This window comes from Monodon monoceros, unplaced genomic scaffold, assembly GCF_005190385.1.
Source record: "Monodon monoceros isolate NGI ecotype Baffin Bay Population unplaced genomic scaffold, NGI_Narwhal_1 Super_Scaffold_5, whole genome shotgun sequence".
Classification (NCBI taxonomy): domain Eukaryota; kingdom Metazoa; phylum Chordata; class Mammalia; order Artiodactyla; family Monodontidae; genus Monodon; species Monodon monoceros.
Genome location: NW_021703782.1, coordinates 99,928,396 through 99,953,531, shown reverse-complemented (window position 1 = coordinate 99,953,531; position 25,136 = coordinate 99,928,396). Strand labels below are relative to the sequence as shown.

The window sequence follows — 25,136 nt, the reverse complement described above, 5'->3', positions numbered from 1 at the left end:
TGATTCTACCAATAATCCCTCCACATAAAGATTCTTCCTTTACTCTAGATATTATCTTGTTAAGTAAAACCCCATTAATCTAAGGATGATTTAATTATGGCTGAGAAACACAAATATTTAATACTTTTGAAGTATTTCAAAATCTTCCTATATATGATTTGGCAAAAACATCATTTTTTTTTTTGTCACCTTGGTTTCTTTTTCTGTCTCAAATAAGAGGCTTAAAATAATGTCACGAGAGGTCCAAAAACAGAGTATGGTTTGTACTTGGTTGAGCAGTGACTCACTTTTGTGCCAAAACACTCCGTGTTGCAGTTGCACTCAAGTCAGAGGCATCTGTGTGTGAAGCTCGTCTAGTAAATACCCCGTATGGATGCAAGAGGGTTTGGCCAGTTCCCAGAGAGCAAGATATTTCACCACGCTTCTTTCCACTTCAGATAGCTGGTTTCTACCAGATTCATCAGCAAAGCATTGGACACAACTCACTATACACTACAGAAAGCCAGCCACGTCTCTAAGTAGTTTTTTATCCCTTGTATGTCAGGTTTTAACAAGTCTGGCACATTCCTTACAAAATGCAGCACTTTCTCCTTTCCTCTTCCCTTTTAGCAAGCTGCTTCCCTGAGTCATTTTGGGAGGATGAAGGAGGAAGAGCTTATTAGTCTCGGTTCACTTACTATCTCTGCCAACTACTAGTCTCAGCAATTTTCTTTTATACACCAGTGATACATTTTTCTCTGGTCCTGCTCACACCTATTTTCTCTCACAGTAATCTAACATGTGACAGAAGAGGGAACTGATCACCTGGAAAGAGATGAGGAAACTTTTCCATTCTTATTAAAGCCATCACTCACAGAATTTCTTTAATAAATCCTTCATTTCAGTTCCTGGGTAATAGATTTCTATTCATTTAAATTGATCCATGTTGAAATAACAATATAAAAATAGTAGTTCCTGATGTGCCCCATATGGATTTGGGACTTTTGTTTTTAAGCCTGGAATTCCCATCTAAAGCTCTCTTGGTGAGTCAGAACTTTAGCTGTATGACCCTGGGCTAGACCAGCCTCTGAGCTACATGTGCGAACTGGGCTAATGACCATCTTACAACGCTGCCAGGAAGGTTAAATGAAGTGGTATTTATAAAAGAGCCAATGTGTGGCCATAGCAGGGGCTCATAAAAGGCAGTTCCTTTTCTTCCCCAACTTCCTCTGTGTTTCAGTCTTAAGCATACTACCTCAGGCCCAAAAATATTTGATTTTATATTACTATCAACTTGGAGAACAAAGTAAGAATAAGAGTCTTGTGAGGTCCATTGTTATAAGAATATAAGATTGACCTATTTAATAAACAGATATCACAGCCCGAGTAATTTTCAAAAGACACACATAGGATAAGGAGGTGGGGTGTGTTAGGAACTAAATGACTTTCAGGAGCTTTAAATATGCTATTGCATTTAATTCATACTGAATTATACTAGGTTAATTCTAGTATAATTAGTATAATCTAGGTTAATTAGTACAATCTAGGTTAATTATACTTCATTTAATTCACACCGAACAGCCTAGGTTTTCTTAGCCTGAATTTACACAGGAGGAAAGCAAAGCTCGGGGACTTAAGCAACTTGCCCAGATGCTCACAGCTCCTTAACTAGCAGAGCACAGACTGACTTGGACCACTGTGCTCTTCACGTTTTCTTTCTAACCCTTCCTGCCGCCGCCGCCGCCGCCGACAGCAAGCCAGCAAGCCGTCTCATCCCAAGCACAGCAGCACATACTTTCTCGGTTGTGTGTGAAAGTTCACTCTCAGCTTCCGCCAGCAGTCGGTCAGCCTCCCTGAGCTCTGCTCGACGTTTCAGGAGGGTCTTCTCGATGCACTCAATTTCATCTACAATATCTTCATGGTGCCTGAGTGATTTTTCTATTTCTAGTTCATTCATAAGACTCTCAACATTTCCATCAATGAAGTCTCTAAAAAAATCACATATACACACTCATCAAGAGATTTAAAATGTGACAGTATAGATACTTGTAGCCTAATGATAAAAAGATGCACAATGATTTTCTAATTTTATATGAGAAGGGACTGGACAGACAGCTACATCTGATTAAGTTCAATGTCTATGCTTACCTTTTTACTCAACACGGCATACTGTTGACAATAAGTGGATAATATGTATAATGTATGAGGCAGTTGTTTTGTCCTTTTAAATATAAAGATTATTTTTTCATCAGCACTTGGTCAAGACAATGCTGATACTTCAATTCTTCTGTGGTATAAAAATAAAACAAACCACTGCCTCAATAATCACCCATTCCCTCAAAACTATCCTAAGTTTCTACTAGAGTAAAATTATGGTGATGATATTTGACAAATCAGAAAGCGGAACACAGGACTTGGTAAATCAAGGTTAAAGTCAAAATTATTTGAAAACGGGACTATCATTGACAGAAAAACATGAAAATAAATTCAACCACATATTAACAGATTAATTCTTCTTTGGACATTTTTGTGTTATCCAAATTCCCTAAAATGATCATTTATTATACATTTATAACTAGGAAAAGAAGTGGTTCTCCCACTGTACTATACCCCCTCAAAAAACTTCACCTCCCCCATATACACCTACAAAAATGAAATAACCATCCCCCAAGCCTTCAAACATCTAGTCCCAACCTTCTCTCGGCATGACCCTTGGTTTTCCCTGCCAGGTCTATCAGTCACTCTTGCGTTTGCTCCTAGAAGGCAGAGACCATATCTCACTCACCTCTATGTACTCCACAGGTCTCCCCGCAACCCTGGTACCTGGGCCAGTCTGGCTTAAGGGACAAAAACTGGGGAACTGTCATAATTCACGGTCTAGTGCAGAAGATGAGCTTCTACGTAACTGACCCACGCAGCAGATACAAGCATTAGCTAACGGACCCTATGCCAGATGCTGAGGCACAGAGAGGGAGGCCCCACTACTGCCCTTCTGGGTATCTTACAACATGGTCTGAACAACACTACGCCCAAGGCTGCCAACTCCAAACTGTGGGAGCCTGAGATGAGAAAGCTTTTCTGTCAGAGGGGGTCCCTAACCTTCATCTGGAAAGACACACTGGAGTTAGGTGGGGGGCAGGTCGGGAAGCCATTTCAGGCAAAGGACAGCATGTGCAGAGGTGGGGAGGCAGGAGAAAACGTGGTGCTCGGGGAAACCACAGCAAAGTGTAGGGCCAGAGTAAGTACCGTGTGGGAGAGAAGGATAAAAAAGAGAGGTAGGGTTCAGATCTTGCAGGGCAGTATGAATGCTGGTGGGAATGAGAGACACAGGGCAGCATGCACAGTTAGGTCTGCAGTCATGTCAAGGGTGGGATGGAGAGAAAGACACTAGACCTGGAAGGCCTGACCTAAGATGAGGATGACTAAAGGCCAGGGCAGTGGAGACGAAAGAAGGGGACCAGTTTGAGAGCTCTTTGTGTACAGAGTCAGTAGGACTTGGAGAGCAGCTGGATGCCTGGGGGAGTGAGGGAAAGGCAGGTGTTGAGGACACCCAGCATGTTTTCAGCCAGGGTAACTGGGGAGGGGCGGCGGCTGTGCCATTCTCCAAGAGGGACTACAAGAGGAGCTGATATGGATTACTGGCCAAAAGAACTTAGACTTCTACTGTCCCATATGATAATCTCCACGTGGCTATTAAATTAACTCTGTTCCTCAGTTCTATTAGCTACATTTCAAGTACTCAATAGCCACATGTGGCTAAGGCTACTGTTTTGGATAATACTGATCTAGAACACTCCCAAGATCACAGAAAGTTCTACTGGACAACACTGATTTAGGTTACCTTAACGAACTAATATCATATTCATCTGAATTATAAAGATAAAATGGCTAATAATTACTTTCGCTGTTGATGTTTCTGAATGGTTCTATGCAATTCTTCTACTTCGTGCTCTAAGTCTCTCTTCTCTTGCAAAAGATCATCAATATTATGATGCAGTTCTTCTATTTCTTTCTCACACTGCTGCTTGGATACTCTCATCCACTGTTCCTGTTTCTTTGATTTTAAATGCTGTATTATGTCTTCCAATCTAGAAACTTCATTCTCCTGAGCAAAGAAAGAAATGCAATACTGAAATATCACATGATGTTTCCCCTTCTTCCTGCCAAAAACTGAAATTAACAGTGATTAAAGTGGTATCTTTGACCTGATAATAGTGGTAGCTTCTAAGACTTCTGTATGAAAAGAAAAATTAAGTCAAGCCAATTTCTTCACGTGCCATAGATGAAATTGATGGACCAATAGATCCTATGACTCTTCCATCAGTCCAGCTATGGCTGATAAATAGTCACCAAGCACCTCCTGTGGATAATGTCTGGCTCCAGAGTTCAGCATCTAGCAGAAGACACAGACAGAGGTCTCTCCCTCCTCTGCGCACATGGGAGACGAGTTGGCTGAGAAGGATGCCTAGAGGAAGTGGTGTTCTGCCTGGTTTTGAAGAACAAATGAAATAGGAAACGACTACGCTGAAGAAATAATGTGCAAATGTAGGGAGGTATAAAGGCACACCTGGGAAACTACAGGAACAGCCGGGTACTGGTGGAGGGTAAAAGGACCAACAGAATTGCTATAAAAACAGTGTGCACTGAAAAACTGCGGGATAACACGAGTAACTACCATTTTTAACCATGTAAATATCCACAGTCCCTCTGAAACTAGTCTGACCTACTAAAATGGGGCTGGTGGCTTGGCACCCAGATATCCTAGTCCTTCATCTTCCTCTCAATCCGCTGAGAGGAAAAGGAAAAAATAAAGAGCTCCAGGTGCCTTAAGTTTGAAGGAGGCCCTTGTAATGCATTTTATTTCTTTAAAACAAAAAAGTTATAAAGGAAGCTAGTGATTAGGATGTAATCATTTCTTAGAATTTAGCCTAGAGGAAAATATGAAATACAGTAAAAATTTATACACAGTTAAATGAACTACACAGCCTACAAATAAAGAAATGTTATGCAGTCATTAAAATACTGCTTAAAAACGCTTGTAAAACCTTGGGGAAAATGCTTGTAACATTAAGTGGGAAAAACAGGACACAAAATTATGCGCACAATAAGAACTATGAAAAGAAAGAAAGAATAATCATTAATTTCACCACCCAGAGATAACCCCCATCAAAACCTTACCGTACGCTGCTCTTACATGTGTTTGTACACAAGCACACATAATATGTGTATGCACAGGTACAGGCACCAGTATGTGAATATACCTATACATACACATTAATATAGTACTGGTCAATAGAAAAATATATAAAAAGCTTTCTAAAAATGGCTATTTTCTGGACTGAAAGCATTTTTGTTATAAAATGGTTAAATCAGGTTCGTAGAATGGCCTGGTACCCTAACTTCTGTCCAGAACAGTGTTTTAATAAGAGGATGCTTGCTCAGTTCTAAACATCAGCCTTACAAACACACTTTTGGGGTATAATCCATGCATAAGTAGGTCGACTCCTTAAGTATATAACCTTACTCAGTCTCCCATGGAAGCAGTGTGGACAGGGGTCTTGTGTCTTTCCACTTACTAAGTTATGGTGCTCCGGGACATTGCAGTGCAGCACGCCCACTGGGATGAGGGGGATGGAGAAGTTGGGGGGTGGAGGCCCATATACGATGGGGGCCCCAGCGGGAGGTGGGCCATAAACAACAGTGCCAGGGGTGAGAGGTCGGCTGTTGTTGGGCAAGGGAGGAGGTGGTGCATACAGGGCCATGCCCTGGGGTACAGGAGAACCATCGGGAAACACGGTATACATCATGTATCCAGGAGGAGGCACAAATGGGCGGTCCTCTTGGTCATCCAGCTCACTCTCTTCCTGGCTATCTCCTCCACTGTCTGCATCTTGAAACAAAAAAAAAACAGAAGAGCGTTTTATTCCCATGGCTCACTAGGTAAACATGTTCAGTAGAGAATAGCAGTGTTTAGGCCAAGATACCAGAGATGTGAAAATAAAATTCTGTAAAAAAGGTCAAAAGCAGTTTTGAAAAGTGGATCAAACAGGGATGCAAATTATTTTCACCAGGTGAACTTGAGTTTTTCTTTTTTTTTAAACGAATGAACTTTATTTTTTTTAATTTAAAATTTATTTTTGGTTGCATTGGGTCTTCGTTGCTGTGAGCGGGCTTTCTCTAGTTGCAGTGAGTGGGGGCTACTCTGTGTTGTGGTGCGTGGGCTTCTCACTGCGGTGGCTTCTCTTGCTGTGGAGCATGGGCTCTAGGCGCACAGGCTTCAGTAGTTGCAGCATGTGGGCTCAGTAGTTGCGGCATTCGGGCCCTAGGGCCCGCAGGCTTCAGTAGTTGTGGCACATGGGCTTAACTGCTCCGTGGCATGTGGGTCTTCCTGGACCAGGGATCGAACCCGTGTCCCCTGCACTGGAAGGTGGATTCCTAACCACTGTGCCACCGGGGAAGTCCCCTGAGTTTTTCTTATACCTATCTGTTGGTTTTTTTCCGTCTTCATTCATTCATTCATTCAGCAACATTTGGGTGCCTGCTTCGTGCTACGTAAAACACCAACAGAGAAGTGCTGTGAGATACCACAGCTCCCGGCTTTACCACTATCAGGACACACAGCCTCTCTCAGTTGTTGGTTCTCTTACTTATCTCCCCTATAAGCAGGAACTAGTTTTTTTTTTTCCACTGATGAAGGAAGCCTAGCACACAGCAGGCACTCAATAAATAGTTCCTGAATGAACAAATTCTCAGAAGGTAATATTCCCATTTTACAGATTAGCAGTCTCAGAGCAGCTAAATAATTCCCCTAGGATAACACAGTGAAAGTGCCAGGATTTACCCCAGGTCTGACTCTTTCCCCTGGAGCTCTGGAAGACAGACCTGTAACACTTCATTTCAGTCGAGCTAATTAGGACATTCTGAACAGAGGGTTCAAAACATGGAGGTGTGAGAAACATGACATGCAGTGGGTATGGCTGACATGTGGGAGAGTGATGGAAGGTGAGACAAGAGGTCGTTGGCCAAGACCAGGTCACAGAGGGCCTTGCAGAGCAAGATAAGGAGTCTGGACTGTGTCTTATGGATTTCAGGGAACCAATAAAAGGTCATTAAACAGGCAAGAGAAATGCAACTTCCCTGATGTAACTTACCTCTATTTGAACATGATTTATGTAACCCACTCCTGATGGGAGAATAAACCCAGTATCCTGAAGCAGGTGGAGGTGCACTGTGTTCTTTCCCATCCTGCCATGGTTTTCTAACAGGAGTTGAGGCTGCATACTTTAGGCCGACACCAGAGTCCTTGGTGGCCTGGGAACTGTGGCTGGAAACCTAAAATAAATGACAGCAGAGCATACTATCTCTTAACAAATAAAAAGGCCGATGTGGAGAAATGTCAAAGTCTAGAGCGAAGTTGAGAAAGAACTGGTTTCTTTTCATATATCGTAATCCTCATTTTTCACAGGCAGAAACGAGACGTGATTACGTGGTCATATAACCTGCATGGGTGTCAGCCTCCCGTCTCCTGTACTCATCTTTCCTGGTGGTTTCTCTTCTTTTGCCTAGTCCTTGATGGCCCAGCAACTAAGATCAAGGAAACAGGAGCTTGCAAGGCAAGCTGGGATATTAGTCTCCTGTTGTGCCAGGAGCCTGGAGTGGCTTTAGAGCTCTACTCTGTTACTCGCCCTCTCCTTTCAGTTATAAGTCGACCCTCTAACCTATACTGCTTCCACCTGCAGCCCTGGCTGTGACACGGATGTCTGGCTTCCTTTAGATTTCTGGGAGGAGGATTTCAGATTCTGCTTTTCGGGGTTCTGATTAAGTCTGAACGACCTGGGGATCCTAGCATGTGGGAGCTGCTTCTCCTGACTGCTGTTGTCAGCTGATTCTAGCAGGATGTTGCACAGCCCCTCTGCTTTGGATAAGAGCCACTTAGAGTCCTCTCCTTCCTTCCCACATTCAGGCTGCAAGCCCTGACATTTTGCTCCCTGAACACCCCTCAGTCCATCTCTGCTCTAGCTCCACTGCTCTGGCTCTGGCTTCTGCCATCCTTCACCCGAACAAGTTCAAACAGCCCCACACAGAGTTCACCCACTACAAGTCTAGCCTCCACACTCCGCCTGATCATTCTTCCTAAACTACAGCTCTGATCATAGCACACTCAACTGCAGTTTCCCAAGGCCTACATAATAAAGTGCAAGGGATTTTGAGGCCCTTTTTTTTTTAAAAAAAAGCATGACCCCAATCTACGTTTCCTGTTTCACCTTTCATTGCTCCCATCCAGCCCTCCAGCCCCACAAGGGGCTAAGCCAACTCTCCTTTTCCTCTCAAGCTGTTCCCTCCCTCCTGAAAGCCCATCCTTTGAGGGTTGCTAAGTGCTGACTTCAAGCTCCTGTTTGTGAAGCCTTCTTCCCTAAACATCCCCATGAGATAAATCTTTAACATTTCTCTGCAACTGGGGCACGGAAGTCCAGTCTGTTGTCACATGCGTGTCACTGTTTTGTAATTACATTGGTGTGCTTGTCTTCCCCACCAGCCCATGAACTCTTTGAGAGCAGGGGCTATATGATTCATCATGGTTCCCCACCAAAGCCTTGTACTTGACCTAGACCTAAGTACTGAATGAATGTGTTAAAAGGAAATGCAATCCAGGTGCTATTTTTCTGTCTGAGACTCTATAACTCTACTGCCATTTTCAAAAGGCTCTCTGGGCTCAAGTCACTTTATCTACCCTTTTAGGATCCTTGTTCAGGGATCCCACACATACCACCTGAGCATGAGTGGGCAATTGCCACATTCCTTGGGAGTGCCCCATTTCCATCTCACACAGCACAAAGTACTTAAGAACCTCAATGCATGGCTTAGCCTAGATATGTTGTTCTTGAGACCTGATCACAGATTTAGGGAAGGCAACACAGTCACACTTTCTTAAAGAAAATTTAGTATATATTCCCAGCACCACAGACTTCCTACTTTTGATGATGATGGTGGTGGCATAAAGTACCAATAGCCTCGTCTTTTGAAAGGATCTGCCATGCTGCTGATGTAATCATTCTGATAAGAAACTTCACGTCGGAGTTCGGCAATTTCTTCCAGAACATTTTCAAAGCCTCCTCTGTTATCTGTAAAAGGAAAGCCATTCTGTGAAGTTGGGTATGAAATCATCTACTTCCTCTCTCTCTCAAAATACAAAAGTGATTCCACGAGAACCAATGACTTTTATCAGTTCCTCAAAGCTGCCGTTCAGCCTGTCCTTTGGTAATAAATTTTTGTTGACACTTAAAGAGGATAGACATATCCTACTGCTGTTCACTTATAAAGCGAGCCAGAGAAAGAACAGATTTGTAAACAGTATTTCTTTTGAAAATACAAAAATAAATCTCTCTTTGTAATCAAGTCCCTTGATACTGCACTTACTTACATTTTAAAAAGTGCTTTATTTATTAAGCTAATTATCACAGCTCTATAAATCGAGCATGGAATTAGTCTGTAACCGTTAAATAAATTTGCTAAAGGTAAAAAACAAACACGATGATTTAATTTTAGAACTACAAAACCACTACCAAAATCAAAGCCCAATACCTTACCAGCCCCAGTGAGGTCTAGTAAATTCCATAGTCTTGCGATCTCTTTCCTTTGTCTCTCCATGGTCTCATTCAGTTTTTCGATTTCTAGCACCTGTGAGTTTGCTCCTCTGGTGCCTACCTCTATTTTCTCCATCTCAATTCGAAACTATTAAAAAATCACATATACAAAGTTGCCAATGAATATTCTTTCCCAGATGCATGTCTCCTTGCAGTAAGATTCTAATTCTATAATTTTTTACTTATACTTTACTAACGAGGAACTGCCTTACTCCTTACATTTAAACCATGCAATGCCTGGCACACAGCAGAGAATCAAGTACCGATCGACTATTGGCTGCACCTCAAAATTCTTTGAGATGTTGCCTACACTAATTCAATCTTTTAGGAACTGATAAGTACCCAGTAAGGAGGCGGTCTCAGGGGGGTACCAGCACTGACCTGCTCCTCTTTATCCCTGAGGAGATTCTGCAGGAGTTCGATCTCCGCTTCTGCTCGGGTCAGATCCCTGGCGGCTTGAGCTGCCTTTCTGCTGAACCTCTCTGTTTCCTGCAGCTCCTACAGGGACAGAGGTGTGAGAAAGGCACCACTGCTATTGCAGGCTGCCCTCTTTATTTCTTTCTTCCTCTGAATGAGTCTTCTGCTTTCATCAGATCGCCCACCTGGCTACTCCATGCACACGTAGTGCCAAGTCCCAGCTTATCTGTGCTGTTCCTATGATTTGGCAGCTCACTCTGGCACTCTCTGGGGGCCAAGTGGGCAGGGCTCTGCATCAGAAAGAGCAAGGACTAATTTTTTCTTCTCTGTTCTACAGTCTTCCATGACTGGTGTCTCTGTGGACCCCCATGGTTAGATTTTCCCTCCTATGATTTACTGTCTTAATCTCATAAGCATTTGCATCTTATAAAGACTATAACAGACTTATCTCAGTCAGGAGTCATAATAGCCCTGTGAAGTGACATATTGTCATCAGACTGCACGAGATGACAAGGACAAAAAGTTGAGGTTCAGAAGGGTTATACAGCAAGTCTTGAAGACCTCTGTTCAGATGTGTATTGACAGGTGCCTCCCTAAGCAGAGACCCCTACACTTTGAGATTAGGATAGTATATTTCATTTGATGGCTCCTTTGGGACTCAATAAAGTACGGGACCCATAGCAGGGTTGTGACGGGGGAAATATAATCTTCAGGTCTGAAGAGGAACAGACAACTTTATGGTGGTTTATAAAAGAGCCAAAGTCTATAACAAGAGATCAATAATACAAGTTGCTATGTTTTCTGACAGGGGCAGCCCTGCTGGAAACTTGTTCTGTACGTGGGGATTCACCTCTGCGCGCTCCTGGTTAATTTTCATAACGGTTCCATGAAGGGACTTGAGCTGGTCTTTGGCAGTGGTGAGCTCAGCTGTGGCCAGCTTATCAGAGGCGGCCACGGCTTTCTTTAGTTTCTTCAGTTCTTTATCTAAACCAAGAAACTGTGCCTGAGATTTGGCATCTTCAAGTTTCTTCTAAAATAAAAGAAACACTAATTAAAGAGATGAATCATTTGGTAGCAATGAATTAAGACAAAAGCCCCATGAGGGCAGGGACTCTGTTCGCACACCCCACGCCTAGAACCATACCTGGTACTCAGCAGGTGCTCCTGAGTGAATAAATAAATAACAACATCTCAAAGCTGTATGATAACTTAGAATGAAATCAGTATACTTAGTCAAGAATCTTCGTGATCATAATCCATTCATTTGTTGTAGAAACATTTCTTGGCACCATCACCAAGCAATGGGCCCGCCCCTTGTGATCATGGAGTCAGGCACTGGGCATATGGTGGTAAACAAAACAGACTTGGCTGCTGCCCTCAAGGAGCTTATGAGAGACATGTATTAAACAAACACTCAGACAAATGTGTAACTAACACTGTGCTCACTGCTATCAAGGGACAGAACAAGGTACTATGTGAGAGGCCAGCAGGGGAGACCTAGATTGGTGGGGGGAGGGCTTTCAGGAAGAAGAACGGTGGAGGGACATGGTCCAGGAGAAGGAATGGCCAGGAGGGAAGACAGAGCTTGGGAAGAGTCAGGAACTGAAAGAAGCAGCACGGTAAGAAAAGGAGAGAGCTCAACAGAGGCGAATCATGCAAGGGCTCAGAGGCTGAAGAATTTTTGTCTTTACCCTAAAGACAACAGAAGCTGCTGGAGAGAAGGGGAGATGGGGAGGGGCTGACAAGAGCCTATTCATGTTTTTGGAAGAGTGTGTTGGCTGCTCTGTGGAGCAGGTCATGAGTGGAAGTGGGGGACTGTCAGGTGGCCACGGCGGTTGTCCAGAAGTGAGATGATGGCTGGATGAGGGTGGTGGCACTGGAGGACAAAGTGCAAATATTCCAGAGAGATTTTGGAGGCAGACTCAATAATACTTGGGAACTGATGGGTTCTCAGTGAAGCATGAAGCAAGTCATTCACTGGGGCTGGGAGAAGGGAGAGGGTAGGTGTGAGACATGAGAAAGTACGAAACAGTGCAGCAAGGGAGTGAGCTTACCAGAGAAAAGGGTAATGCTGCCCATTTGAGGCTGGCAAACATTTATAGTGTTACTGCTGTGCCTGGATGGGTGACTTTTTTCTTCAGGAATACTTAGCCATGGGTGCAGGGCCACAGAAAGCAGATAGCTGCAGTTCTGTCACAGAAGATAGGAGAAAAGAGCAAGGGATTTGAGGATATTTGCAAAACACAGCGAGAGTGGGAGACCATGGAATTTAAGTTGGACAAGGAAGAAAGTAAAGACAGGAAAGCCTAACACACAGAAAAGGTGGGGGTAATGCACTGGGATTATCAAGAAGGTTGAAAACCTGTCAGCATGACTCATCCCAATAGCATTTAAGCCCCACCTCACTGACTCTCAAGTCACTCCTTACATCCCAATTCTCTTGCTTCCATCTAGCATGGCACCCTTGTCTCAGGCTCTTGATTCGATGACACGCATCTAGGTCTCTCTAGGTCAGGTCCACCTCTGGGCCAGCAATGCAGTCAGAGGTGACCATGGATCAAACCCCTCTCAGCTGCCCCATTGCTGGGTGCAGGACCCTGGCAGTGGGGACTCATATGTCTCTTTCCTAGTCTTGCCCACCTTCTTCTCTAACTCTTGGAGTTGGGCCAGAATTCTCTCCTTCTCTTCATCAGCTTCCTGAAGTTGGAGATCTGTAAGGCCTTGGATTTCCTCCATACTTTTTAGATTTTCTTGTAAATAGTGAATTTCATTCTCTAATTGCTGAATTCTTGCTTTGTGTTGCCTCTTGTCAAAATTAATCTGTGAAGAAATCAAGTTTCAAAGATGATTTTTAAGCAAAATATGTTTTGAGCAAAACAAAAACCTTCTAGAGGATTATGTTTCATTTTACTAAAGAGTAAAATGAAATGCTGTGCTAATGAGTTACTGTGGATGTGGCTTTATCACAACTGCTCTCTAGGATCCATTTTAATGTTTGCCTCATCATGAAAATAATTACATCAAAAACTCAGATTCTGGCACTATACTACACTCTAGCGATGTTGTATTATCCACTTGCACGTTAAGAAACATCTCTCACTTGCTTCCAAAACAAGGAAAACACAGTGTCACAAAGAAGCCTGACTTTGACATCAGTAACCACATTTAGAGTTGAATTTTAGTCACACCTAGTTTGACTTATTAGGAGTGAAACTAACAACAATTACACTGTATTTAAAAAAAGTATACCTTTATTAATTATACCTTAATAAAGGTATACCTTATAAAGGTATACCTTTATTGAGGTATAATCTACATAACACTCTTTTCTTTCTTTCTTTCTTTTTTTTTTGGCTGTGCCACGCAGCTTGTGTGATCTTAGTTCCCCATCAGGGATCGAACCCTGGCCCTGGGCAGTGAAAGCAAGGAATCTTAACCACTGGACCACCCGGGAATTCCCTACACTGTATTTACATGGGAAAGGAAGCACTGTAATTTGCTGGAAAATATGAATGTTTTCTGAACACTTCCCTCTAGCTGCCTCTTGCCCTTCTCTTACTCTTGCTTCAAGGGCTCTCTCACAGGCCTGCCTGAACTCTTCTTGTCCGCTGGCCAGCTTCTCCTGATGCAGAGCCACTTCTTCTTGGAGTTTTCTCTCTCTCACTTGAGCTTCCTCTTTTTCCCACTGGGAACGTGTAAGGATTTCACTGAACTGTTTCTGCAAATCAGCGAGACTTTTCCCTAAGACATCTGAAGGACTATGGATTCTGGTAAGGGGGGGAAAAAAAAAGATGGTATAAGTGTGACATTTTATTTTTGATGCTGGATGCTGGGTGCAAACATGCCGGTAACGTTAGTGCAGAAGTAAAAAGAGTTGTGAGGAATGGGACTGGTGTCAATCCGTAGCAAATTACTGTGCACCTCCTGAGTGCAAATCATTGTTTTATTAAATGACTGCTGCCACTCTGAAAGCACAGGCTCCTGTCAGGCTAACAATGTGTGTTCAAAGAATAAATGTCCATTTCATATATTCAAATTAGCCTCAGTTTTCTTTCAATATTTGTTTTCTATTTAAAATGCATAATGTGACTCTACTTCCTGACCATCTGCAGTAAGCTTTCAAGAATGAGTTACTCGTAAAACCTTTGTGTTTTTTAAATTAAATAATACCAAAAAGTACAAAAGATCAAAAAAATCAGTGACAGACAACTTGAATTAAGCAATCTGTGTCTCAATCATGGTAATATGATAAGGGAAAAGGGAAGCCTTACAAAAGAACTCAGCCATTAACAGTAGGTGGAAAGGTGATTTCATCATTGAACCCCACATTCACAACTCAGCCCACTCTCTACCTGGAGGTCTCGATTTTCCATTACCTCATCTCCCCAGCTCCTGATTTCAGTTTTCTCCTTAGCTCATCTACACGAGCTGCCACTTCTTCTGGATGAATCAAACCATCAACTACATGGTTAAGGTGATTCTGGAAATCTTTAAGTTGCTGTTTTAACAGGTTATTGTCATCCTGTGGAGGGGGTAAAATGGAGAGGGGTAAAAATTACCAAAACAAAATAAAAAATACATCCAAATACACACACACAGCCCAAGTTATTTACCATATAACAGTTCCAGTCAACTCCCTTTACCAATTTTTTAAAAACCCTTTGCACTATGGCCGACAATATCTGAATCTATTGATTAATCCGAAGTCACAAAAGACACAAACAGGCATTACGATGTGTCCTGACGTGATGCAAAACAGAAGTACGTATGAACACTACCTAAGACTGTCTTCTTGCCAAAGAGTAAATAACTTGAATCTAAATAAGCCTCCATACGTGACATAAGAACATGTTAATCAATGCCACGGGGATGCAACCACCAAAATCTAGACTATGGGAAACTCTACAGGACAAAGACCTGGTTTTCTTTAGTATGTAACAAAGAGAAAAAAAGAGTAAAACTATAGATTACAGGAGACAAGAGTCAAGTCATCCAAATGCAATGTGTGCACCTTATTTGGATTCTGATTCCAACATAACACTTCTAAAAAACTTTTAATTTGAACATTTTGTATACTTAAGGTATTTGAAGATATTAGGGAGTCATTGTAATTTTTTTGTGTGTGTGTGGTACGCGGGCCTCTCAGTGCTGTGGCCTCTCCCGTTGCGGAGCACAGGCTCCGGACGCGCAGGCTCAGCGGCCATGGCTCACGGGCCCAGCCGCTCCGCGGCATGTGGGATCTTCCTGGACTGGGGCACGAACCTGCGTCCCCTGCATCGGCAGGCGGACGCTCAACCACTGCGCCACCAGGGAAGCCCGGGAGTTATTGTAATTTTAAGGTGTAATGATAGTATCCATGTTTATGCCACTTTTTTTTTTTCTGGCCATGCTGCGTGGCTTGTGGGATCACAGTTCCCTGACCAGAGATTGAAGCCGGGCCATAGCAGTGAAAGCTCGGAATCCTAATAACCACTAGGCCACCAGGGAACTACCCTATGCTTCTTTTTTAAAGCCTTATTTTTTAGAGATACATACAATAGTACAGTATTTACAGATAAAATCAGATGTTTTGGATTTACTTCAAAATAATTCAGTGTGTGAACAAGTGTGAGGGGTGAGGTGTGGAGGGTATTATAGATGAAATAAGAGTGGCCATGTGTTATAGATGAAGTAAGGTAGTCCATGTGTTGAAACTGTTGAAGATGAGTGATATATACATAAGGATTCATTTTAGTATTCTATTTTTGAATATGCTTGAGAATATACATAATTCAAACTTAGAAAAAACAAAAAACACCTTCCCATAATACTCAGCTTTATCTGCCAATCAACTGAAAAGTGGAACATCTAATACTGAAGTTCTCTAATAGCTTACAATTCTCTGTGGGAGTATTTGTTATATGCTAGGATATTTTCACTAAGAAACTAATGAACGTAACTAGACCCCAGAATTAAATCCAGACAGTATCTCTTTCAAGTAAAAAGAAACTGCTAAAATTTCCCTAAATTGTACAGAAAAATAGTTCTATGTCCTAAACTATTAACTATATTCCCCTGAATACCTATATTCTACTTAAGTGATTTTCTTCAAACTTGGTATAACATTAGGTTTTTTGTTTTGTTTTGTTTTTTAACACTGTTAACTAAATTGGAGAATTAGCATTGCAATGAACGTGCCTGTCCACCCATATTTGCACTACTTTCTAATCCTGGCCACAGGTGATCTGACCCAAGGACAGCCAATCCACTGACTAGCCAGAAAACAAGTTCTCTCCCTCTCCAAAATATGAACCAAGATCCAGTCCAGCAAGTCTGTATGAGAGCTAGGCCTGTAAAGTTATGTCAGCTTGGGGCTGGGGTTGATGCTGGGCCAAATGCAATGCCCAGGGAGACAGAGGAGAAATGAGAGCCGCACAGGCCCTGGAAGGTTATCAGAGCAGCTCTGGTCACCAGCAAGCTGCCTGTCTCCTTCCTTGAGCTAGTGTTAGTAGGTTTTGGTTCACTGCAACTAAATGATTTCTGACAAAGATAAATGTAGAGTGAGTTTAACTTGTACTCCGCATCAGGAGGTCAGGAGGCCAAGTAACCAAAGGACCTAGTTCCAACTAAGAGAGTCTTACAGCATGGACCAGCATTCTGGAAAGCTGACCTCAATTTCTACCTTGGAGAGAGACCCCTGAAGTCCTGTTCTTTAATAGATGTGTACTGAAGTATTTATGGTTGAAATAAAGATGTATGAGATTTTCTTTAAAATATTCCAGCAAAAAAAAATGTGGATTAATTGAAATAAGAAGAGCAGAATGTTGACAATTCTTTAAGCTGAGTAAACGAAAGGGCATAAGGCTATCTTCTCTCCGATTTTGTGATTATTTGAAAATTTCCAAGGTAAAAATAAAAAATAATAATCCAGTGAACACCCAATACACACACACAACACACACAAGAATGGAAAACATGTATATCTTTTATGGTATTTACTTCAGAAGCTGAAATGATAGCAGTAAAAATTAAATTCTAGGTAACTAGATTTTCTTAAACTTTGAGAAAAAAATATTCAAGGCATTGGAAGAAGAGAGAGAGAATTTGGGTGAGTTTAGTCTTATTTGTCACAAATCCCCCTAGATGAATATTTGGAGCCTTCCCCCAAACCACAATAACTCTGCCCCTTGATTTCTGGTGAAGTATAACAGCTGCCACCTAGGTCAGCTAAGTGACCCCTGACCTCACAGATCTGGAAACCTGCGTGTTGATCCAGGTACTTGTTTGTTCAGACATGTGTCCTCTTTGAGAGCGTTTAACTACCTGGAAAATCCTGTCCACTTGCTTCTCGGGCAGTTTGTCGGGCAGATTATTGTGACAATAGCTATAAAAATAGTCTGCCAAAGAAAACTCTCAAAAATGTAAAATGACTGCATTTTTAATGACATTCCTTCTGAGAAGGAGACTGAAAACTTTACAATTAAGAAGTTCTACTGCAACTCATTCTAGTTAAATTCCTGGATAATTACAAAGATATTTCAGTGGAAGAAGAATGCATCAATCTGATAATTTTAGCTCAGTCTGGTAACAAAGCCGCTTCTAGCAGAAATGCAAGGTACTGCTGTCCTCCATGAGTTTACCTGGTGTTCTCTGTTTACTATCGACACTGCCTCTATCTCTTAGCACCATAATAACAACACAAAGGATATGCATATTAATAATCTTAAAATAATCGCAACAGAGGCTATGGTACTATCCCACCCAGAAGTCCTTTTTTCTAATAACTCAAGTAGCTTACTACATGTAAGAGCAGGTTGTGAAGTGTCTGACATAAAGATGGCAACATCTTTGGGTGTCCCATATACGAATGTATTGGGAGCCAGTAAGTCTCTACCTGCAGCTGTTTAAGTTGGGTGCGGAGCTCACTATTTTCTTGTTCCTTTTCTTCTGAGAGCTGGGCTTTTCCGAGTGCATTCTTGAGGGCTTGCTTTTCTTTCTCAAGTTCTGTTTGAACAGCTGATTGTTCTAACTATTGCCATAGGAAGCGAAGATACAAAAAAAGTAAAATAGCAATAATTTATGATCTAATAAGGCATAAATACATTTATATACACATGCAATCCCTTGGGAGCTTTCGTCTTATAACAACTCAGTTTTACATTTGTACCCCCAAGTTTAAAAGCCCAAGGTAAGTTTTTCACATGCCTCCTTAAACTATTAATACATAAGAAAGAGCAAGCATCAGAATCAGCTCAGCCCAGATACACCAATTCAGAATCTCCAGGAGTGAGCCTAAATACCTACCTTTAAAAGCTCTGTGAGTGATTCAACAGTTACTGCTCTCTTTTCCCTTAGACCAATATTTCTCACACTGTGGTGCTCAAATACCTGCATCAAAATCACTTGCTGCACCTGTTAAAAATACAGATGCCTGGACTCCCTCTCAGACTTGATGGGCAGAATTTCTAGGGCAAGTCCCAGGAATCTGCATTTAACAAGCATCACAAGTGATTTCATATAACTAAAGGGTACCAATCATAGATCTGTAAAGCAGAGAGAGAAGATCTGTTATGCTCCACAATCTCTATGTGTGGTTTGAAGACCAATCCTGGTAGTCCTGATGCAAGGAAAGGAATGTCCCTTTCAATACCATATGAATTTGGGAAAAGGCCAGGCTGCTGTAATATTTTTGTCAAGACTTATAAGAAAAAAAAATAAAGGACAATGGAAGTACAAAAGACAATGGATTTTAAGTCAGTAAGGGCTTGCTTAAAAACTTTTGAAAATTTATTTCAAAGAACGTGCTATCCAGAAATTGTATTTACTATTATTTAAAAATATGTATTTACTGTTATTTTAATTGTTTCCTTCCCAACCTCTTGTTTTCCACACTCTGATCAGGTCAACTATAGTTTTATAAAACTTGGTACTCTTAAGAAATATAACACTGACAACTGGCAAATGGTCATTTGATATCATTTGGTATCTAATAAGTAAAGGAACATAAAGTAATTATAATTACTATAATAAGCCTATTTTTATATCCTTTTCTCATCATATGAATGCCATTTTACATGAATTCCTGGGATTCAAACTTATTTTTTTTAATTATTAATTAATTTTAAATTATAGTTGATTTACAATGCTTCAGTATACAGCAAAGTGATTCAGTTATACAAATAGCTATCTATTCTTTTTCAGATTCTTTTCCATTATAGGTTATTATCAATACAAGATATTGCATATAGTTCCCTGTGCTATATAGTAGGTCCTTGTTGTTTCCCTATTTTATATACAGTAGTGTGTGTATGTTAATCCCAAATTCCCAATTTATCCCTCCTCCCCCCTTTCCCCTTTGGTAACCATAAGTTTGTTTTCTATGTCTGTGAGTCTATTTCTGTTTTGTAAATAAGTCCATTTGTATCATTTTTTTAGATTCCACATATAAGTGATATCATATGATAGTCGTCTTTCTCTGTCTGATTTACTTCACTTAGTATAAACTCTGGGCCCATCTATGTTGCTGCAAATGGCATTATTTCATTTTTTTTTTTTTACAGCTGAGCAATATTCCATTGTGTATAAATACCACATCTTCTTTATCCATACATATGTCGATGGACATTTATGTTGCTCCTATGTCTTGGCTATTGTAAATAGTGCTGCTATGAACACTGGGGTCCATGTATCTTTTCGAATTAGTTTTCATCTTTTCCAGATATATGCCCAGGAGTGGGATTGCTGGATGATACAGTAACTCTATTTTTAGTTTTTTAAGGAACCTCCACTTCTCCATAGTGACTGCACCAATTTACATTCCCGCAACAGTGTAGGAGGGTTTCCTTTTCTCCACACCCTCTCCAGCATTTATTATTTGTAGATGATGGCCGTTCTGACCAGTGTGAAGTGGTACCTCATTGTAGTTTTGATTTGCATTTCTCTAATAATTAGCGATGTTGAGCATCTTTTCATGTGCCTGTTTCAAACTATCTTATTTTATTTAACTTTCATCCAGTTAGAACCTATTGACCCTCCTCATGTGCCAGGCACTGAAACAGGCATCTACAATCTGGGCATTCACTGTGCTCTGAGTCTAGCAGGAGAGACAGACAATCTAAACAGATGATTTCATACACAAGCTAAAATGCTTTGACTGAGCACAGGTTAAAGGAAAATCAAAGTAGAGTCCCGAATCCAGATTTTCAGCAGGCATAACAGAAGGTGAGGGCGGGCTTCCTGGAGGAAGATGCAACCCATTTGGCTAATAGCTAAACAAAACTGCATTTTAATGTGATCAAGAATATATTATAGCTGGCCTCTGTCTTCCTCTCTGCCCTTATCTCTCACTCTCATTCCCTACTCCTCTTCTCGCTCCTGGCATACTGGAGGCATACTTTCAGCACTTCAAATGCATTAAGCTCTCTCTCCTTGCCTCTCTGCCTAGAACACATCCCTTACCTCTACCCTTTCACCTCTGCTCCCTCTGCACAGCCAAATCCTAGTTCCCCTTGAAGTCTCGGCTGAAACACCATTTCCATAGGGCAGTCTTCCCTGACCACCACTCCCCTAGCACAGAACCCTATCGTTTTCTTTGTCCGACACCTGTTTCACCTACCAGACTGTCAGCTTCACAAGGACATAACCATGTCTGTGCTATTCCCTACAGCATCCATGGCACCTGGCCCTTAATGGCCAATCGATAAGTATTTATTGGATGAATAAATATTTCACTAATTTGCAAGTATAATTAAACTAGTGGGTATTTCATCCAACCAGAACAGGAAGTAGCAAAGTAAAATTTAATATCAACTTAAAAGAGGTCTCTTAAAGCTGTTTTGAGGAAGAACAACTAGAGTTTATTGATTACCAGCTGCTAGGTGCTTTCAGGCCCGCTGTCTCACTTACCCTCACCATAACCCGCTCTACACATGATGAGGCATTTGTCAGAGGCTCAGAGCCACGAAGTGACTTGCCCATGTTCACACAGGGGTCATATTTAAGCTCAGAATGTCTGACTCCAAAAATGTGCTCTTCCCATCACTCCACATACATTATATTAAAAAGTGTTTAATCTTCGATTAAATTAAAGGAAAGCTGTTATGTTAAGGCCCAGCCTACTTGGTTTCTAGATGGCTTTGTGCTCTTACTTACCTGGCTGAGCCTTGTTAGTTTTTCCAACTCTTCTTTGAGCTGGTTGGCTTCGGCATCCTTTATTTTTAACTGAGCCTCTAGCTCAGCCTCGTAGGCACTGAGATCTCCTTGGGTCTGCTGCAGGGATGCGTTCACCTCATGCTGCTCCTGAAGGGCGCTTTCTAGCTCTGCGAGCTCCTGCAAGGATTCAGTGTTTTAAGTACAGAACCCTCAGTGTGCTGCTTAAGCACCTGCAAGTCCTTATAAGTAACGTGAGCACTTAAAGTAAATGCTGGCCAGCCAGTGCTGGCCAGGCACAGAGTATTCAATGGCAAGACGATGAAGCTGCAGGCTGTGTGAATCCAGGCTGGAAAACAAAAACACTGACTAAATGTAATAAGAAAAATCAGTAAGCTACAACATGTTTTCCAAAGTAACCAGTTGTGTGATACTTTAAATGAGTCTTACGTATTCATAAGAAGAAAAAAAGAGAGGAGGATAAAATTTAAGGCCTATTTTCCTTCAGACACTGGAATAAATGTTTTCACATTCATTATTTAATTACATCCTCACAGTAACTGTGTAAGGCAAAGTATTATCCCCGTTTTATAGATGAGGAAATGGAGAATGAAGATCTAAGTAAACAGCACAGAGCTGTGCAGCTAAAAAAAGGACAGAGTCAGAATATGAACTGAGATTTCTGACTCCAAAGCCCACACTCTTCCTGTTAAACCACAGTATGTTCACTTATCAGAAGAACAAAACGGGACTAGCACTCTCTAATATTAAGGATGAGAGAGAAGCTTAAACGAGTGTTAACAAGAATATAAGTACCTGTTGATTAGCATACCACAGTTGTGATTCATTTTAGCCTGTCTATTTTCTTTATGATTAAACATTATAGCTTTCATCTGTTTATTTGGAATCTTGAAGAATTAAACTATTCTGATTAAAGAGGGGAATCCTGTGATAAGAACTTCTATAGAAGAGTTTCTCAGTAAGTGATCAAAAGACCACCTGGCATCTGAATCATATGGGTTGCCTGTCCAAAATGCAGACGCTACATATAACCAACAGAGGATTAATATCCAGAATATATAAAAAGTTCCTACAAATCATTAAGAAACAGACAATCCAATAGAAAAAATGGGCAAAGAATATGAATAGGGATTTCACTGAAGAGAAAAACTGAATGGCAAATAAACAGATGAAAAGTACTTAACCTCTCCAGTAATCAAGTGAAAATGCAGTTAAAACAAGACACAATTTTGCACAGAGCATAGAGAAACAAGTTAAACAAACCATGAGGAAACAATCAGATAAATCCAGAACGTGGGACACTCTACAGAACTACCAGCTGGATTCTACACACACACACACACACACACACGCGCGCGCGCGTGCACGCACCATGAAAGAAATTCTTGGCACAATTGGGAAAATGTGAATATGGCTCAGATATTAGATAATATTAGGGAATTGCTGTTAATTTTCCTAGGTATAATAATGGTATTGCACTGATGTAGGAAAATGTCCTCATTTTTAAGAGATATGTACTGAAGGGATGATGTCATACCATCTGCAATTTTCAAATGACCCAACCAAAAAAAAGATATAGAAAAATATTTGTTGAATCTAAGAGAGCACATAGATGCTCAATGAATTATTCTTTCAACTTTCCTGTAAATGTAAAAATTTTCATAAAAAAGACATCATTTCAAACTCAGCACATTGGCAAACACTAAGTCTGACAAAATGTTAAATTTCCTGAATTTGATCTTTATTCTGTGTTTGTCTTAGAAAATGTCCTTGTTCTTAGGAAACATACTGAAATATTTAGAAGCTAAAGAGCATGATGTCTACCGCTAATTCTAAAATGATTAAGAAAAACATTTATATAACAATGCATATAAAATCATGTAAAATTATATATGAGAGAGAAAGCAAATGTGGCAAAATAAATTGGTGACTCTGAATGGAAGGTATAGTGAGCTATTCTTGCAACTCTCCTTGAAATTATTTCAAAGCTTGAAATTATTTCAAAATTAAGGCTTACAAAATAAAAGTTAGATAACATTAAGGTGACGTCAAGGATGTGGTGTAATGGTAGCCCTTCACACTGCTGGGGGGAACAGAAATTCACAAAATCACTATGGACGGTAATTTGACAATATCTAGTGAAGCTGAGAAGGCACGTACACTCTGACTCACAGTTCCACTGTGAACACAGTCCCCATGCTCAGGATGTGTGTAAGAATGTCGCTCTCAATATTGTAATAGCAAAAGAATGGAAACCACCTCAATATCCCCCAAGAGGAGAATGAATAAGCAATAAATTTGTGGTAGGCACATACAATGGGATGCTATATACATCAATAAAAATAGAGCTACATGTATCAACTTGCATAATTCTCAAAAACATAAACATGAAGGAAGAAAGGAAGTAGCCAAAGAATACATTATGTACTTTTTATATAAATCCTAAAATTATGCAGAACTATAATACGTATTGTTTATAGATGGATACACATATAATAAAAGAAGAGAGATAGAGGGAAATAATAACCATATTCAGGATTTTGCTACCTCTGGGAGGGGTACACAGAGGGTTTCAAATATATCTGTATGTTTTAGTTTTTAAGCTGTGAGTACATAGTGTTAAATATTTTTGATATTCTTATATGTGTGATAAATTTCATAACATTAAAACAAATCAATTCAAATTTCCAAAGCCAGCCCTACTGAGGATGAGGTTTTGGAATCTGGGTTCTCCTGCAATGTAAAGTTTACCAAACAACTAAAACAGAGCAAGTGAAATCTCCAAATGAATGTCAACAAATCAAGCATGGAAGGGTATAATTTACAATGCTGTGTCTGTTTTGTTATCTGTAAAATAATACTACAATTATGAAGTAACAGCAACAAGAATAAGAAAAATTATGTTATGCTTAATTTTGCTACACAAATAACAAAATATGAACATCTAATACAGTATTTGTAATAGCTATAATTTCTTATTCTTTAGAGTTATTTGATCACAATACTTTTCAGGGATAGCAATTCAGCTAAAATAATCTTCCTTTTCTTAGTAAGGGAAAAATAATGCTTCCAAGTGTATCACAACTCAAGGGAAAAAAAACCCCAAAACACTAAATAGCCCCTAACACTTTTGCCACTTATAATTGCACTGTGGCTAACTTCCTTAACTAACTTACCTTGGACATCATCCACTTCTGAAGGTAAGGAAAACAGACAAGAAGAAACAAATCATACCTTCCTCATATTTTCTGCATCTAAGGCAACTATTTCCAGTTGGTCCCTTTCCTGCTTGACCTCAGTCAATCTCTGCAGCAATGTCTCTCTCTCATCCTGTAGCCTTCTGCACTCATTCTGGGCCTGAGTAGCCTGGCCTTTGACAGTCCCCAGGTATTCTTGCAACCCACTGATGACACCTTCTAAGTCCTTCTTCAGGGCTTCATTTGCTGCTATCTGGCCTAAGCAAGACGAAGAAAGGGAAGGCGATAATATATATAAGAAAATGCTTTCAAGATACATAATTACTGCATTTAGCCTCCTTAGCTATTGTTACTAGCTAAGAATGAAATTCTAAGCTTCCAATTATTTCCTACTATCTTAGTTTTCATTTTCAAGATATAGTAATAGCTTTCCCCCCTATTATCCATGGTACAGGAGTATTAAGCAGGTACACAATAAAAATAGTATATTCATTGGCATTGCTTATGAAATGCTTAATACATGCTATAAAAAGTTTAAAGTAGTGATTTCCAAATAAAATAACGAAAAGTGTGCAACAAAACAGTTCTTGCTGCTAGACACACAAAACAAAACCAAGTCAAATCCCAGACTAGCAGCATTAACCTGTAACCTGAAGACTTATAAAAACAAACAAACCATATATTGGGTACTTACTATGTCCAGGCACTTCATGAACACTATTTCATTTAATCTTCCCCCAAACTAATGATC

General features: G+C 40.6%; 1 protein-coding gene across 5 annotated transcripts in view; it reads right to left on the bottom strand.

Moving 5' to 3' along the window:
- CNTRL (centriolin) overlaps positions 1–25,136 on the bottom strand; it is an 87,414-nt gene that overhangs the window by 23,964 nt on the left and 38,314 nt on the right. For all 5 annotated transcript variants that reach the window (XM_029202663.1, XM_029202661.1, XM_029202664.1 and 2 more), the window contains 14 exons: positions 24,423–24,643; positions 21,171–21,347; positions 17,914–18,048; positions 14,417–14,562; positions 13,600–13,807; positions 12,681–12,860; positions 10,891–11,070; positions 10,005–10,121; positions 9,567–9,711; positions 8,953–9,101; positions 7,131–7,311; positions 5,556–5,869; positions 3,879–4,084; positions 1,775–1,967 (listed from right to left, as the gene is read on the bottom strand). In XM_029202663.1, the coding sequence (XP_029058496.1) occupies positions 1,775–1,967; positions 3,879–4,084; positions 5,556–5,869; positions 7,131–7,311; positions 8,953–9,101; positions 9,567–9,711; positions 10,005–10,121; positions 10,891–11,070; positions 12,681–12,860; positions 13,600–13,807; positions 14,417–14,562; positions 17,914–18,048; positions 21,171–21,347; positions 24,423–24,643 (2,552 nt within the window). The remainder of the gene's footprint in view (positions 1–1,774; positions 1,968–3,878; positions 4,085–5,555; positions 5,870–7,130; positions 7,312–8,952; positions 9,102–9,566; positions 9,712–10,004; positions 10,122–10,890; positions 11,071–12,680; positions 12,861–13,599; positions 13,808–14,416; positions 14,563–17,913; positions 18,049–21,170; positions 21,348–24,422; positions 24,644–25,136) is intronic.